Here is a 17,931-nt window from a genome sequence, read left to right on the forward strand (position 1 = left end):
TGGGTCACAGGGCAGAATCCCCGTGATCTTGTGGATAATCTAGCATGTCTTCTGCTACACTGAACAAGACATGTATTGATTGACACCACCTGCACTGCACTGGAAACTGTATTGTAGTGTAACTATGCATTGATTTTTATATTTTCTTTTATATAAAACTGTCTTGTCAGGAGTCAAGAAGACAAGAAGATAGTGGCAGAATATAGACAATGTTTTTTTTTAATGTTTTTTTTTTACTTATACACATTATCAGAATATGAAGGGGTATGTTTTATTAGCAAAGTTTATGGCCCTGTTTACACTGAGTTTTTTGTAGGCAGTAAAAATGTGCCTCAGAATTCCTTCAGGAATTTTGAGGCAGATTTAGAACTGCCTGTGCTTTTTTTCTCTGCGTTTTTCGTCCGCGGCCATTGAAGGTAAGAAAATACCACAAAAATTGCTTAGAAACGAGCGCTGCAGGTTTTTTCTGCCTCCCAGCGGGAGGTCAAAGGCGGAAACCGCGGCAATAAAAGACATGCCACTTTCTTTTTCCAGCGAGTGGCCAAAAACGCCTCTACCTCCTAATGACATCAATGGGGGGCCGATTTTTGACTGTTTTTTGGCACTGATTCGACGCCATTTCTGTGTCAAAATCAGCGCCAAAAAACTCTGTGTGAGCTGACCCTAAATCATGAACGTTTTGTGGTTTCTATTTTGCCGAATTGCTTCACTGCTCACTGTGAATCGTCGACATGGATGTAGCGGTGATTCACAGGTATTGCAGCCTTTTCTCCCATTCACTTCATGTGCTACATGTGTCTAAGATTCACAGTGAGCAAGTAGAGATTAAGGGGAAGCAGCGCTCGTACGAGCGCTACACCCCCTTCAAAACAGCTGATCGGCGGAGGTCCCAGGATTCGGACCCTGACCCATCAGTTAATTTTTAGGGACTGGACCCCTTTAAAGGGAAAGTCCAGCTTTACAACCCAATTTTATGTTATTGTTGCTATGCATCTAAAATGAAATATGAAACAACTTTGCAAATAGTCTTCTTAAAAAAAATTGATTGTTTGATCCTGCAGTCATATTGCCATCCATCTGTCTCCTATTTCTTGCTAGCCTACCAAATGTATGTTAGTAAGAATTAGGGGACAGATGGAAGGGAGTGTGACTGCAGGATCAGACTACACAGGGGTTGCTTGCAGACGGTTACCATGGGGGACACATAAGTCTACATCAAAGCTGTAGACACAAAATGATAGAAGATTTTCAATTAAGGTGCTTTATTTTTCATTTTAGAACATTTGGAACAATAAAAAATAAAAAAAATAGTTATGAAGGAGGACCACTACTGGCAGAATTAATAGATTTCATTATTTATTATAAAGAAAAAATAGATATAGTACTTACCCAGTGGCATTGAATAAATCTGAAAGTTGGTACAGAATGTCAATTTCCAGAGGAGTGATCTGCCCAAATTTGTTTGCAGAATTTGCAAATTCCTCTGCATAAAACGAGAACAGCATTTTTAATAAAATGTTCACAATTATTAATTTCACCCAAAAAATGTCTATCTGTCTCAGGTACCAATATTAGTAACATGAATTGTGGGTATATTTATACTGGGTAATGCACTTAAAGCATACTCCCAGCTTAAACACTTGTGGCATATACAGAGAATATGCCATAAATGCCCGATAGGTGCGGGTCCCACCTCCCTCTGTAACTCTCAAGTGAATTCAGCCACTGTCAACTGGCCTTTATTCATCCATTAGGTGAAGGTCTTAGAGGTGGGACTCAACCCTTTTAGGCATTTATCCTGTGCATATGCTTTAAATGTTAAAAATGGGAATAGCCATTTAACCCCTTAATGACATCGCCAATCTTCGTTTTTTCATTTTCATTTTTTCCTCCCCGCTGTCCAAAAGCCATAACTTTTAAAGTTTTTCGTTGACATAGCCGTTTGAGGGCTTGATTTTGTGCGGGAGAAATTGTAGTTTTTCATGGCACCATTTATTGTACCGCATAATGTACTGGGAAGCTGAAAAAAAATATTTGTGGTATGAAATGGGGAAAAATGCCCTTTCCCCCTCCACAGACTTGAAGGGGGGTGTCAAAAATAGCTCAAAGTGATAATTCGGCTATTTCCTCTAGCCTCATTCAAGTCTATGGGGCTGTTGAAAACAGCCGAATGAGCGTTTTCATTAATTTCTGATGCCCCCATTCAAGTCTATGGAGAGGGACAACTAATACTAGTCCTGCTCTCCAACCGAGGCTTCTAAGACCCCCATCATTTTTACCTTTATAATCTGTCTGACAGGTCAAAAAATCAAAAAGGGATTTTCGTAGGACACTTGTAGCAATATCACTAAAAGGGATAGTTCTATGTAGGTTATGGGATCTACATTAATTGCAAGTACATGAACAACAGTTGCCAAGAAACTGTAGAAATTTATGGTCCTTCTCCAACTACAGTAACACACTTATATAAAACCACACAATAATGGTCCAAGTGGCCAGTTCCCATTCAATTTGAACCCCTAGTATATAAATATGCTGTTCCACTTGGAAGAAATAAAGATGAGATCTCTGACATAGCTGATGTTGGATCATCTTTGTTATGGCCCAGACTCTTCAACAAGGCAAAAAATATTAAACACTATAAAAGCCGATCTACTGCAAAAGGCCATAGCACAAACTGTAGCATTCATTTACTACAGCTCAGAAATTTTCAATAATACACAAGAGAGAAGGCGTCACGAGAAAAAAGATAATACCTTTAGTGACCTCCATGTCTCTTCTTGAGCCCGCTAAAGTGCTGTATATCTTTCGTACAAGCTCCATGTTATTAAGCAAAGAGTTAAAAGCATTGAAGTAGGAGAAGCTCACTTGGTGGGAGATCGTTCCCCCTGCAGCCTACAATAAAAGGAAGCATTGATGATTAAAAACGTGAAAGTGTTGCTATAGTTACTTGGGGCCATCCTATGTAACCACATATTCCGTCGTTTTTTCTTCAAACAGAATTTTACGGATTTGCTATTTAAAGTTGTGTTACCCAAAATGTCATACTTTTGGAGTTATCAGTTCATAAACCATTTTGGAGAACCTGAATTTTCAATATACCCATATCCGAACATATTTCAAATTCTTTCCGATTTCTAATTGTCAATGTTAGACAGATGTGCTTCCCAAAACAACTCTTTGATCAGCCTACTACAGTAAAGGCAGCCATATACATATTGTCTAAAAAAAATTGCCATGTATGGGGAGATATTAAGCATTCACCAGGAGATGTTGAAAAAGTCCCTTGTGATGGCCAAGACTTCCACTGTGCTAATATGTCACGCATGGATAGTCTTGGGATGGGTAGATGTCTCACCAACCACCAAGAACTGATCATATATCTCCACTCGTATGGCTAGCCATAGTAAAGACATCTCTCCCCAAGGTGAGGAGGACACTTTTTATGTACCAAATATATGGGTTGCGGTAAGTCTTCAGAAATTGAGGAAGGGGCATGCAACTAGGGAAAAAGAAGAGACCTTCATAGTCTAATAGAAAAGAGTATGATAAGAATAGACAGAGCCAGGGGATGTAGTGGCAAAAGAGACCATGATAGGAAGAAGGGTCTAATTTTACATTTTAAAAGACGCAGGTGATGGAATCTAACCTGTTTATAACGGAAAACACAATGCAGCGTTGATCCGCATCACAATAGCCCCCAACTGACCACATTGACATACAATGAGGTCCGTCGGGTTACGTTGTAATAAATGTCATTTTGGCGGCAAGAATAGCAATCTTGCCGTTAAATCTGATGGCACTGGCAACGGAGTCTCCAAAGAAGGTGTGAAAGGCTAAGATATCACAAAAGAACAAAACATAGAAAATATGTCCCATAGGGAACTAAAATCAAAAACAATTTTATATCGTTGTTACTGATTGAATATCCTAATTTAGCATTTGAGGAGACGTTGTGTTTTGTCATTTTATATACAAGTAACGTCTGCAGCGGCTACTTACGGAGACAAGATTTTCTTCTACAAATGATGTAAGCATATGTGACCGTATAGTAACCATAATGTCACTGAAGTCCAGAGCAGTTATCATCCCAGATTTATTTTTGTCCTTTAGAGCAAATGCCTGTCGAGCATGTTCCTGCTGCAGCTCCTGAAATTCAGAGTAAGATGAAGTTATCATTTGCTAATTGTACATAATTAACCTAAAGCACCTAAAACGACCTTCAGATCCTTTATGACGCAAGCCCTGTGATAAGCTAGGAGGTGCATTTGATAAACTTAAAGAGTCCAACAAAATTTCAAATGTGGGCCAAAATAAGGCATATTATATACAAAAAGCATGATCTGCCTCTCACTGAGCCCCTGAGAATACTCACAAGTAGGCACTTCCAAGATTCTGGCTACTTGTATAAACCATCTCAGCATTTATGACTGTTAGACGTCAGACCAATAGCCGTATTATGGCTGCGTTATGCTAGTCCAAGTTGCACGGAGTCGTAATACACCAGTCATAGAAGGATATGGGGCCTTAGCATACCTCGTGCGCCTCCAACTTCATACAGAGGCATACTGAAGAATTATTTTTTTTATCCCATATTACAGAGAATATCTCCCAAACATTGTAGTATACGGAGCACCATATGGCGGCACACAACATGTGTATTGCTCCGTAGTATAGAACTGCAGGGACATTAGGCCTGAGGGTACTATTACACGGCCCGTCCTGAGACAGCTCGTTGATCGGCGCTCGTTTGCTCCTTTCAGATGGAGCGAATATCGGGACGAGCGCTCATTACTCCAATCGCTCGTCCCCATACATTATTATCATGTCGGCAGCACATTTCCCCGTTTACACAAGGAGATGTGCTACGGACAACAATAATTGTTTCAGGACAATTATCGGGAACGCTCGTTTGCCTGATAATTGGCCAGTGTAAAAGGGCCTTTAGGCTACATTCACATGACAGTTAAAAACAGCCGTGTGACAAGGAAGTTCTATGGGTGTATTCACATGGCTGTTTTTTTTAATCTCTGGCCGGGGACTCGAGTCTGGTAGATAGCACCCCTCCATGTAGAGTGGCACCCCCCTGCCTGAAGATAGCAAAACTCCCCATCCCCCGTAGATAGCGCCACTGTAGCTCCCTGTAGGAGTGGAATTCCCGACGGCTAGACCCCGCTCTCGCAGGGGATTCCGCTCCTGGAGAAGCCCATATATGGACAGTGACGTCAAGGGGTTACTCCTGGAGTGGAAACCCGGCCCACTCTGGCATGGGATTCCGCTCTCCTGAGGTCACTGTCCATATATGAGTGATTTTGTTCCTACAGTGAGCTACAGTGGCGCTCTCTACAGGGGAAGGGGGTGGTATCTACAAGGGGGAGGGTACTATCTACAAGGGGGTGCTATCTACAGAGGGCGCGCTATATGGGGGTTGTGGCGCTATCTACAGGGGACACTGTGACTATCTACATGGGCACTGTGCCACTATCTACAATGGGCACTGTGGCACTATGTGGGCACTGGCACTTTATATGTGAGCACTATGTCACTTTATATGTGGGCACTGTGGCACTATCTACAGTGGGCACTGTGGCACTATGGTACTATGTGGGCACTGGCCCTATGTGGGCATTATCTACAGTGGGCACTGTGGCACTATCTACAGGGACATTGCAGCACTATCTACATGGGCACTGTGGTGTTTTCAGGTTTTGGGACAAAAAAAAACTGACAAATGAAATCCATCCTTTTTTTAACAGTCATGAAAAACAGTTGACAAACGGATGACAAACGGCCATTAAAAATGGACAGACAGACTGGAAATGAATGAAAATTTAGAGACACACTGATGCAAAATGGCCATGAAAAACTGACAGTTGATCAGATTTTAATGGCCATTTTTTTTTCACTGACCAAAAGTAGGCACGCATTTAGTCATGAGGCCCTTTTACTCTGGCCAATTATCAGGCGAAAGAGCGTTCACAGAATGTCGACAGCGCATCTCCCTGTATAAACAGGGAGATGCGATCGGAGTAACAAGTGATCGTCCCCATACTAGCTCCTTGTGAAAGGAACAAATGAGCGCCGATGAATGAGCTCTTATTCAATTTTTCATTGGAGAGAGTATAGTAAGTATGAATATGATGTATTGCTTTTATTTTGAAGTAAGAGCAAGAATAATCAATAAGATCTCTAGATCCGTATGTTAAATAATAATAACAATAAAATGAAAGAGCAATAATGATCATGTCATTTAAATTTACGAAGCTCTGTCAAATTATAGAAATACTGAGAGAAAAAGTCTCTTGATTTATTTAGAAAGGTTTGAAAATGCCCTTTTGTTATAGATCTTTAATTTAGATATAGTTTATATTTCCCAAGTGAATTAGTATCAGTCACTATGATCTATGTCGGTGTACAGCCATATGCAATATTTCAGATACATACCAGACGGAAACTAAATTAGAATGAGGTGTATCATTTTTGTGGTTTTACATAATCATAAATAGTAAATTATAATTATTATTTCTTAGGAGATCCTGTCAATGTGTGAAGAGGAAACAGTTGTATCTACTAGACACTCCGAAATTAGGGCTATAATTATGCTAATTCCATATGTGTTGGTTCCCATCTCCTCCCAAAATCTTTTTTGCCATTTAGCAGCAGTGAGATGGCCTATGTTTCAAGCCCCGACTCCACCATGGAAGTGGAGGGGCAACTGAGATTCATAAAACTTATCAGTGCAGCAAGTGCCATTGCTTTCTGCAGCACAGGATAGCATATTTGCTATGCTGATCACCTGACATAGGTGCAAAATATAGTTTTGTCTAAGGACTTTGTTCCAGTGATGCCCCCTACCGCTGTGGTCCAAAGATTGATTTTCATCAGTATAAAGTAAATACACCCAACTGGCTCAACACATACAAAAGTGCTGAATGTTTACATCTGTAAATAATACTGCCAATTACTAATATAATGATCTTCAAAGTAATTAAATGCCACCCTGCAACTTTGTTGCTGTAAAAATAGCCTATGTGGTCTTTCCAGAAGACACCAGAAGTCACCTTGTAAACTTTTATATGTATAGGTTGCATTTTTTCCTTCTAAATTCCGACTAATAATAATTTATGGTCAAAAATATCTTACCTGTAAAAATTCTGTGAATTCCAAATAGGAAAGATGTTTTTTCCGGTTATGCCCAAAGTGAAGTCTGATGAACTCACAGTCCCAGTTAAATGGGATATGGTGATGAATGATGGTTTGTCCAAATATTTCCTTAACATTCTCTTAAAAAAAAAAAGAGCAATTCAGATATTGTCTTCACAGCTGAAAGGTTATAAAAGTTTTTGAGTGCAGCGATAGAATTACACATGATCTCAGGCAATTATGCAACCCACCACGTACAGGGATTAATGGCAACATTGCAGGATTGGTGTCTTGCAGTCTTATTTTTGGTATTCACAATGCGAATCCTCATAATCCAAAATACTACTCGAGCAAACTATGATTGCACAAGATTGGTAGTCCAAAGGCTCAGTGGGTCCCAAATCGTTCTAGACAATCTACGCTTTCCTCCTTTGAGCATGCCCCTGGTGGTGGCCTGTAGCTAGTGCATTTTCTCAGTTATTAATTTTTAATGATGTTTATGTAAAGGATCTGCCAGACACAGCTTCTGGGTCGACGCCCGTGCTTAATCAGTCTGCATCTGCTCCTAGGTTTGATAGAGTGACTCGATCTGCTACCACTCAATCTGGTAGGCTGAGGAGTGGGAGAACCTACCACAGCCTGGCCAGAAGGAGCTAGCTCCCGCCCTCTGTCTATTTATACCTTCATTTCCTGCTCCTCCTTTGCCTGTGATTCTGCCTGTTTCCTGGCTCTGCTGCTGCTGCTTGTACTATTGACCTCTGCTTCAAATTGACCCTGGCTTTACGGACTATGCTCCTGCTCTGCGTTTGGTACCTCGTACACTCCTGGTTTGACTCGGCTCATTGACTACTCTTGTTGCTCACGGTGTTGCCGTGGGCAACTACCCATTTCCCTTAGCTTCTGTGTACCCTTGTCTGCTTGTCTGTCATGCACTTATTGAGCGTAGGGACCGTCGCCCAGTTGTACGCCGTCACCTAGGACGGGTCGTGCAAGTAGGCAGGGACTGAGTGGCGGGTAGATTAGGGCTCACCTGTCTGTCTCCCCACCCCGACATTTCAGTTTATTAAGATATAATAACCGATTATAAGTGGATGTTTAGCGTTTTTTTCAACCACATCTTTTGCATCTATATGATTAAACATGTATTACAGCTATTAATGTTTTTAATGCCTGGTATAGAGAGGTGACTGAGCATGCTCAATGATTCTTCATACAACACTATGCGAGATATGGAATCAGCAAAGTGAGCGGTCTAATGTTTGGACCCCCACTGGTCTATCATTTGTTACCTATCCAGTACATAGGTGATAAATGTGAAATATTTTAAATGCAAGACAAGGGAATCATACAGTGTTGACTGAATGTAGTAACATAACAAAAATTAAGATTGGTTTCTGGTCTTGGATTTGAATCTTTGTTTAAAGCCTTTAAATTTTCGACAAAGGTTATATTGGCCCTTTAAAAACTAAGGAAGAGCAGTATTTTGCACCATGTAATTGACAACTACTTTTCATATGGTCCACAATTAAAGTAAAAAATTAATGTTTTAAGATAAAACAATACAATATTTTTTTCGTTTATAATTACAATATTAATCTGCTACATGTATAACTCCCATTCCGGGAGAAAATTAAGTGTTAATTAAAAAGAGTAAAATTTAATAGAAATAAAAGGATATTATCTATTGTATTCTATATGTTTACTTTGCATACCACTCAGTGAGAGTCACAAGGATAGGTAAATGTATTAGTGGAGCAGTCATCATATAAGAGCCTGGATCGTGCATTTTGGATGGTCTGAACCAGACAAACAAATAAAACATAAAATGACAACAATGATTCTGTAGGATACATAATAAAGAGTTATAAGCACAAGTAAATACCAGCAGTACACGAGCAGCAGCATTTGGCCTGCAGCAGCTACTTCGGGGGGAAAGCAGGGGCCGGCCGTACCTTCCCTAAGCGATAACAGATAGCTTTTTTTTCTGAGGGGGTTCTCATGGTGAGACAACCGCTTTAAAAGTCCCCCGGGGTCCATGAGTTGTGACCCACTTTGATCGGTAGAGCAAGGAGTCCCGGAGACACTTTGCATGCTGCCGTATGAGAGGCATTGTATTATTTTCTAGGAGCAATGAGTCTAGGGGATAATATTGCCTAATATGGCATGGATTCATTAACTGGTTCAGGTCCGGGCTATTTTGAACCTTCAGGACCAAACACGGTTTAGCCATTTTTAGCATGTGATAGTTAAACAGCTATAACTTTTTTATTTGTTGGGCTAGCGATGATTTTTGCGATGTTTTTTCCGTAGACAATGCAGGTTTCTTTTTTTTTTACTTTTTAGCTATTTTTTTTCTGGTAATAACATATAGTTTTACCCTAAAATAGACCTTTTATATGTAATCGTCATTGTCTACTGTAAATGTAGATATATTACATGTCTATTTTAGGGTAATTGGGTCAGGGCTAGAATTATGACAATGATTGGCGGGGGGCACAAAGTTTTTTTTGGGTGGGTATTTTATGAGTATTTATTATTACATTTTTTTGCACTTTATTTTACTTTTATTTTTTTATTATTATGGTCTGTCCCTCAAAGGTCAGAAAAGCACTTTGTGGGACTTTATATATATATATATTTTCTTCTTTTACACCATGTTTTTCCATTGTAACTGGGGATGCACAACAGCCCAGTTACAGGGGAAATCAGACCACTTGTAGTGACCATTGTCACTAATAGGGGTATGCTGGGTCTAGCAGGACCCAGCAGCAGCCTGCCACTAATGGCATCCGGTGATCATGTGACCAGTCACATGATCACCGGGGCCAATAGAGGCAGCTAAGTGGTCGGGAGTTATCAGTGGTCAGGAGTTATGGAAACAGCCGAGCTCGCTGAGCTACGCTGTTTCCGCAACTCCCATAGAAGTGAATGGAAGTAATGGAAGCAGCGTAGCACGACCCGCATCTATCAGACATTTATGGCATATCCTGTGGATATGCCATAAATGTCTAAGATGGGAAAACCCCTTTAATATGGATAAGCCCTAAGAATTGTACATGTGTCACTTTTCTGCAGTAGCAACATTACACTGAACAGAAAGGCTCCATGAATACAGCTGTATTCAGGATCTGTGTCACACGGATCCCAAATACATCGCCAATGTAAGACTATGCACCCATACTATACTTCCTCATGCCTCCGATTTTAAATGGAGGCAAACAGAGGTGAATATGCTTGTTTTCTACACTGGAGAGTACTATGGTAATTTTTTTATGTCATAGAAGTGCTAGTAGTGTGTAATGCTGTTGCACCCCCTGCATTTTGGAGAAGAACATGGCTGCTGGTCTTAGCACTAAAGTATAAAGTCATTTTTATACATTTTGCAATGTTAGAGGACATGGAAGGGGGCAGAGGAAGAAATGTGTCTTTCCGACAGAGAGTTTCTTTGAAAAAGTATTTCCATCTTAAGCATTAATGCCACATCCACAGTATACAGTATGCCATAAATGCCTGATAGGTGCAGGTCTCACCTCGCGGACCCTCACCTATTTGTAGAATGGGGTCCGTTGACTTCCGTTTGCCAATTCATGACACTTGCACACGGCCCCCTACATTGAAGCCTTTGGGAGTGACGGAATGAGCTGAGCAAGCAGTGCTCGGGTCCTTCCCTAACTACCATAAACTTCAATGGGGAGGGTCACATACAAGTGCGGCTACCTCTCCATTGACTTCTATTGGAAACCTGGCTGGCAAGAATAAGCAAATCGAGGTCACAAGACTCTGTTCTCCCAACACGTGAGGGCCCGAAAGGTGGGACCTTCACCAATCAAGAATTCATGGCATATCCTGTGGAATGCCCCTTTAGGCAATCAACGTCATGCACATAACTAGTTCTTTGACAGAACTAGAAATAAGAAAACCAATCAATGAATGAATAAATGACAAATGTTTTATTTGATTACTTTCCTAAAGGCAAATGCAGATACAAAGTATCATTGTCAAATATCAGGCACTTATTTTTCATGTATTTTTTAATAATATTGTGTCATTAGAATAAAAATCTCTCTAACTTGATGACGTAGTTGAATTTAATCTCGTGTTCCCTATTGGCAAAAATTTCAGGCTTGAACTGTAATGGTTTTCAATAGGATTATTGACAGAAAGTACAGAAAAATGTCTGCCCCATGATCACTACTTTATCTCGCATATCTCTAGTTCTCACATATGAGTGAATGATATTAGCTGCTCTTTTATAAATCTGTAGACTTTAGGTTTAGTGCTCTTTTATATATGTTATCAGAACTAAATGCATGTCTATAATGTTTAAAAAAAAGCAGTATATAGTTAGTGTGACCGTTCTCTTATTGGTTAAACACTTTGCAGAAGGAAAAATAATAGCGAGAAAATGTTTTTATCTGCATCCAACTTCTAGAATGTGTGGTAGATGGTACTTCAATTTCATACATCAGCGTCAGGTGGTAAAGAAAGTGGTACTGGCTGAACAACCTACAGTGTCAAATCATTGGGTTGGCAGAGATGAGCCTATGGGCATTTCTTGTTCGGCCTACAGCTCTATATTATTACTCAGCACCCAGTCTCTTGCACATGCTGCTCTTGGTAGAGACAGATTTCATGTGAAGACGCTTCACCTCCTTCAAATAAATAAATGATTGACCCATACTAGACCCTCCACTAATAAAACGAGAGTCTGCATTGTGAAAAAAAATAAACTAAAAAATATAGATATAGCAAAGCTAAATTTGTCATTTAACTCTTTAGGCTTATATGTTGGGCTAACTCTTTGTGTATTAATAATGAGCAGGTTTTCTTGCAGTCCTATGTAAAATGACATGGTAGTATCATAAATTGTGCCATATGACGAGCTCCGCATCTGATAAACTCCGCTCTGCTGCATCTGTTATAAAGCCATCTCTTTCCCTATGTGAAATGCACTTCCCCTATTACACTTAAAAGCCAGTTTCTTTGTGTTGTTTGACTTCACTGTTGATATGTTCTTACCGAATGTTACCTCTGCAGTGCCACTCTTATCAAATAACTGATAAGCCACAATGAACATAGCATCAGGGGCACACAACACCGACTCGAATGCCAGAAACTCTTGGAAAGAGATCAACCTGTGGATAACAAAATAAATGCACTTTGTCAGAGGAGTGGGAGCAGGAACGGGCAGCAGAGGTCTCGAGTTAACAAAGTGGTACATTCTGTAAACATTTACTGTGTTATTATCTAGCTGGCAATCTCTGTACTTGTTCACTTTTTACTTAATGCATACTGCAGTGTGTTATCTTGTGTCAAACCCTCCGTGTGTTGACAGAGATTTAAGCAGATGGAGTTCTGAGCAGGGGAAGCAGACGGGCTGAAAGGCTAATGTACCGCTCAGGTAACATAGTCTTTCTATTTCCGATTTACATTTTGCTTGCGAGCCTATCTGATGGCGAGGATTGCAACTTGAAACACTGATGGCTTTGTGACTGCGCTTCAAAAGTGCGGACTGATTTGAGGTTTGTCAATACTGGGAAATAAAGTACGAAAGATTTGGTAAAATCCTTATAATCAGAACACATTTTAGCCGGGGTGATTTCACTTTTAAGAAAGTAAAAAGATGAGTCACACAGCCCGCTCTTTATAAACCAATCTTTCTTAGCTGGAACACTTGCAAATATGTATATGTTCTAGGACATGAATACCCTTGCAGCCAAGGTTTACATAAATGGAGTTAATAAATTGTGATTTTATTTAATTAAAGCGAAATTCCCATATCCACGGCATGTGACATAAAGGTCTGAGAGATTCATGTCCCACCTCTGGGACCTGCACCTATCTCCCAAACATGGGTCCCCTGAACCCGTCCCGCCAGGTGAGACAGCCGCGGAATCCAAGCAAGAATCAGTGGAGAGGTCATCAGTATGAAAAACCTCCCTGGCCTGGACAACCCCTTTAATCTGGTTCGATTGTCATTACGGATCATTTATTACAATGACAAACGCAGATAGATCTCTGCATAGGTCTGTGAATAGGCGGAACATGTGAATATTTACAAGTGTCGCAGAGTAAGCTCTGTGGGTGATAAAGTTTTATGTTATGTCGAAGACATGCATAAAGCCTAATGTACCACTGATTTGCATTTGAAACATTGATGTCATTATTGATCTTTCCTGTGTGCTATGGCAGAACTTTATTGAATGGTGATATTAGTATATGCTATATATATGTTTTTTGAAGAGATTTCTTCAGTCAGGTATTCTTATGAAAATCTAATCATAACAGGATGATGATAAGAAATCACCCATGGTAAGCAGGTGTTTGCGGCTACTAATACAATAAATACAAGAATATGTTATAATTCTCATATTGTACATTTATATCTGGAATTGATTGTATAGCAAAATGAACTAGTAACTCTACACCCTTCAATTTTAATCTCAGTACAAGCAACATGAATGAAAAATGTAAAAGCAACAATGACCCCAAAAAAACAAATATAATTTTTTTTTAGCCTCACCCATCTTTGGTTTGATCAGCAACTCCTCCTAACAGCTCCACGGTTTTAGGATTGAAGTGCAACTCTGTGTGCAGTCCAAGATATTTCTGCACGAAGTCAGACGGAGTCATGTAATGTTCCCCATCTTGATCAACGCTGGCATGCTGAAACAATAGAAAACTAAATTAATCAGCACGGTATACAGGATTCCAAGAAACAATACATTACTGAAATGGCGATGTTTTTTTAGGACCGCAATTAAACATGAAAAGTGTAGATGAAACATCGGGGGATGGGGGGGTTAATCCTACATCCAGAATACGGGCTGCTACATGCGGGTACACAATACATGCCTGACTGAGGCCTAAATGTGGACATAATACTGAAAGTCATGAACTAATCATAAGCAAAGTTGAGTTTTCAGAATAATTATTTGAAAGATATTTGTAACGTCCATGGTCGCTGACCACGAACTCCTTCCATCCAGTCGACGCCCTTCTCTCCAGAGATGTCTGCATATACGGCCGTCCTGTTCCACAGTGACCACCAGGGTGCGCACGCGAGCTCAGTCCAGACTTAAGAAGCCAAAGCGCACGCAGGTGGGAGATCGAGCGGATTGCTCCCAGAGCACCCTGCGCTATAAGAAGGGAGGTGCCCCTCCCTGCAATGCCTGAGCGTTGTTTGTCGTATCCAAAATTTGTCTATGCAAATAGTCTCCTAGTGTTTTCCAGTTCCCAGTGTTCCCTGTATCCTGTGCTATCGTGGTCAAGTGCCATACTGAGCTGTAGTCGTGCTGTGCTGTATTCCACGCCTGTCCTGTTACTCCACACCTGACGTCTACCTGCTGCCTAGTCCCAGCCGAGCCTGCCTTGCTACTGTCCGAGCTGCCACAGGTACACTACACGACTATAGACTGTGACCCGCGCCCTGTTGGCCAGCTGCCGAACCGTCAAGGCGGTACGGCCCAGTGGGTCCACGAACCCAACGTGACAATATTGACAGTCTCAGGCAATCATATGACCGATAACTAAAGTGACATGAAAGGGTTACAAATCTCTTTCTCAGCTCCTTAGAACTAACGGTGTCTTTACATGGTACGATACGGCGTACAATTCTGCAATATCTCGCTTGTGCAACTATTCGCTACTGGTCTTGCAAAAATAGGACGACCTCTGTTTATATGTGGAAATTTCTACATTTTTGCAATGAAATTGTAATCGTAGTCGCACACGGTACAGAGGTCGTACAGCAAAGTTGAGATGGACAGTTTATTTGCCAGGTCATTGAGCGATTGCATTTACACACCGTGATCTTATGATCAAAATTTTTTAGTTTACCTGAAGATCTGTGATCGTGATTTTGACTATCAAAGACGTTCACCTACAAGTATATACATGTTGAGATGATCATAAGCAGCGATCGAAATTAGTCAAAGCGTACGCATTATCGGATTCTGTAAAGGCATCTTAGGACACAGGCTTTATTTTTATCTTGGTCGCTCCCAAACTGGACTACACATCTACTTTATGTCCTCTAACTGCTCAGAATACAAAATTCATTCTAGAGTTAAAAAGTCCATGTATTTTTCAAAAATTAGGATTAGCGAGTCCAATGAACTTCCATATGAGCAGCATGGAGGCCATGGGCGTACATAGAGATGAGAAGGCCCAATAGAAAAGATTAAAATTGGACTGCCTTTTGGTGCTTGTTAACACTTCTTATACCTCTAACCACCTGGGACATGATGACTTGGTTCTCCTTTCCAAGATCCTTGGGTTAACTTCCCACAGCCTTGTTTGTAGGGCCTGTGGAGAGGGGATCCATGTACAGGTTCTTACTACCCATTAAAATAAGGGATGCAGCAATCTTCTCTATAGCAACCGCATGGGTGACCTCTATGGAGGCCATATGTCTTCTGTAGAGCGTTCAATGGAAAGGTAGGAGAACTGAATTTCAAAAATCCAACCGTAACATGACAATGATGACATATCACACATATCATAATAAGAATACAAGCAAGTATTTGTTCCCTACTGAAAGTTAGATCTGTAAATCCTGTAATATACAGTAAGATATGTGGGTAATAAAGTATTGCGTTACGACAAAGACATGTAACCTTCTGAATACAAATATACAAAATGTCTTCAATCTTCTATAGTTTGAAAGTTGCATTATGAAAAAAAATGTCTATTAAAGATATTGCTAATCCCTTTACTTGGTTAACCCATTAACCACCTTACCCTAATTACATTAATGTTACATTAGCAATTTGCAACAAACTGATAACAAATAAAAGTGTATAACTGGAAATTTCCCCATAAAATATACTTAGCGTCAAATATATTGCACATTAATTGCAGTTCTACAATGCAGACTGAGGTGACAAGTGCCCGAAATATAATCCGGACCTACAATGAAAATTTCCTCCTTTTGCCTTCCTCTGGAACAATATAGCACAAAGCAATGGTGTGAACGTGTAGTTCTCCATTTTCAAGCTCACTAATCACTATTTCTAATAACTTTTAGGCCTTATGAACACAACTGTATTAGAGCATGTTCCCACAGGCAGTATACGCTGCAGCTTTTCTGCAACAGAATCTAAAAAAACGCAGGTAAATCAGTCACAGAAATGCACAGCAAATAGTGCATTTTTCTGCGCATATTGCTGCAAAATCGCAATGTAGCTAAAAAAGTCATTGCAGATTCTCTGCAGCGGTTTTATCTGCGGATTTAGGCCTCATTTACATGAGCGTGAAAAACGTGTGTGAATTGGGTCCGTGTGTGTTGTGTTATGCATTAGTGTGCTTTGCAAATGGCATGCGTTATTCACGCACTCGCAAAACACATCAGGACATGCAGTAAGTTTTACGCAGCGGACTCTCTGTGTGAATGGCCCCTTTGAAATCAATGGGTCCACGTGCTGTGCGTTGTTTCAATTCAACGTGATTGAGGCCTTAATGTAAAGCATTGATCGTAGCAAATTTTACGTGAACCTGAAGATTTCCAGTGTTTTTTACAGTGTTTCCGCTGCGTAACAAAACGCAAATTGTGTATTTTAGTGCGGAATTTATGTTACCTTTTCACATCTATGACCCAAACATTCTGCACATCTTTTTTGCCTATTTTTGCAGACATCTCATCCACTTTGCTGCTACTGTAAATGCTGCGAAATTTACACACAGAATTTAGTTGTGGAAATTCCGCAGTACATCCTGCCTGCGGTAACATACCCTCAGGGCTCCATAGAAAAGTAATACAGCACACATAGCAGTCTAATTGTGGCACGCTCTATCTTATGCCATATTATGGAGGTATTCTACCTTAAAGTCTATGTAAACCTTTAAAAGGTAGGAAAAAACATTTAAAATATAAAGACGTATCAGTGTGTTTTGTGTAACTTTATAAATCCTATTTATTAAAAATTATTTTAACTTTTTTAGATACAGCTGCTCTGTATGCTCTATACAGAGCAGCTGTATATAGCGCTATTCACTGAATCCGTCAGTCCAGCTGTCAACGCAAGATCCACCTATAATCTATTACATCTAAGTTCATAACTTAGATGTGATAATTTACAGACACGCAGGACCCGCTGTCACTAAACCAGTCAGGTCCGCAGGACTGACGGATTCAGTGAATAGCGCTAGATACAGCTGCTCTGTATAGAGCATACAGAGCAGCTGTATCTAAAAAAATTATTTTTAATAAAAAGTATTTACAAAGTTACACAAAACACACTGATACACATATATATATATATATACATATATATATAAAAATATAAAGTTGTCTTTCAAATGTGTACATAGCCTTTAAAAGAATTGTTTCTATGGGAGAATAGATTTGTATTTGGCACGGATCATGGACTGGATGTGGCGCCATAAAGGTTCTGTACATATAGCTCTGCCGTTTGTTTGAGGCGATATTACTAATCATCATTAACAATTTTTTTGTATGACCTAGACTTCCAGAAGTACTTTTTTCAAGCACTTGAAGAGGCAGACATGTTCATAACAGTTATGATATTAGAAGTTAATACCTCACATCTCTGTGATGTTACTAGAACAGGATGAGTTCATAAGAAGAATGTTGTTACAGAACATTATATGGCTGTCTACATTGGTCTACTCAAAGTAGTGGCAAATAATCATGACAGGAATATCAAATGAGGGTAGTACATAACTAAATGTAATTTGCTGGCACTTTCTATGTCTGTGCGTCACTAATGGCGCCTGCTTTGATACCAGGGAGAATGACTACATTTTCTGTCAGCCTCCACTGATACA

General features: G+C 40.1%; 1 protein-coding gene across 2 annotated transcripts in view; it reads right to left on the reverse strand.

Moving 5' to 3' along the window:
- Positions 1-17,931, reverse strand: part of SLC25A12 (solute carrier family 25 member 12) — a 132,853-nt gene that overhangs the window by 68,282 nt on the left and 46,640 nt on the right. For both annotated transcript variants that reach the window (XM_075829454.1, XM_075829452.1), the window contains exons 3-8: positions 13,667-13,809; positions 12,163-12,278; positions 7,144-7,283; positions 4,003-4,149; positions 2,757-2,895; positions 1,390-1,483 (exon numbers count right to left, since the gene is read on the reverse strand). In XM_075829454.1, the coding sequence (XP_075685569.1) occupies positions 1,390-1,483; positions 2,757-2,895; positions 4,003-4,149; positions 7,144-7,283; positions 12,163-12,278; positions 13,667-13,776 (746 nt within the window). In that variant the 5' untranslated portion in view covers positions 13,777-13,809. The remainder of the gene's footprint in view (positions 1-1,389; positions 1,484-2,756; positions 2,896-4,002; positions 4,150-7,143; positions 7,284-12,162; positions 12,279-13,666; positions 13,810-17,931) is intronic.

This window comes from Rhinoderma darwinii, chromosome 6 (genome assembly GCF_050947455.1).
Source record: "Rhinoderma darwinii isolate aRhiDar2 chromosome 6, aRhiDar2.hap1, whole genome shotgun sequence".
NCBI classification, from domain to species: domain Eukaryota; kingdom Metazoa; phylum Chordata; class Amphibia; order Anura; family Rhinodermatidae; genus Rhinoderma; species Rhinoderma darwinii.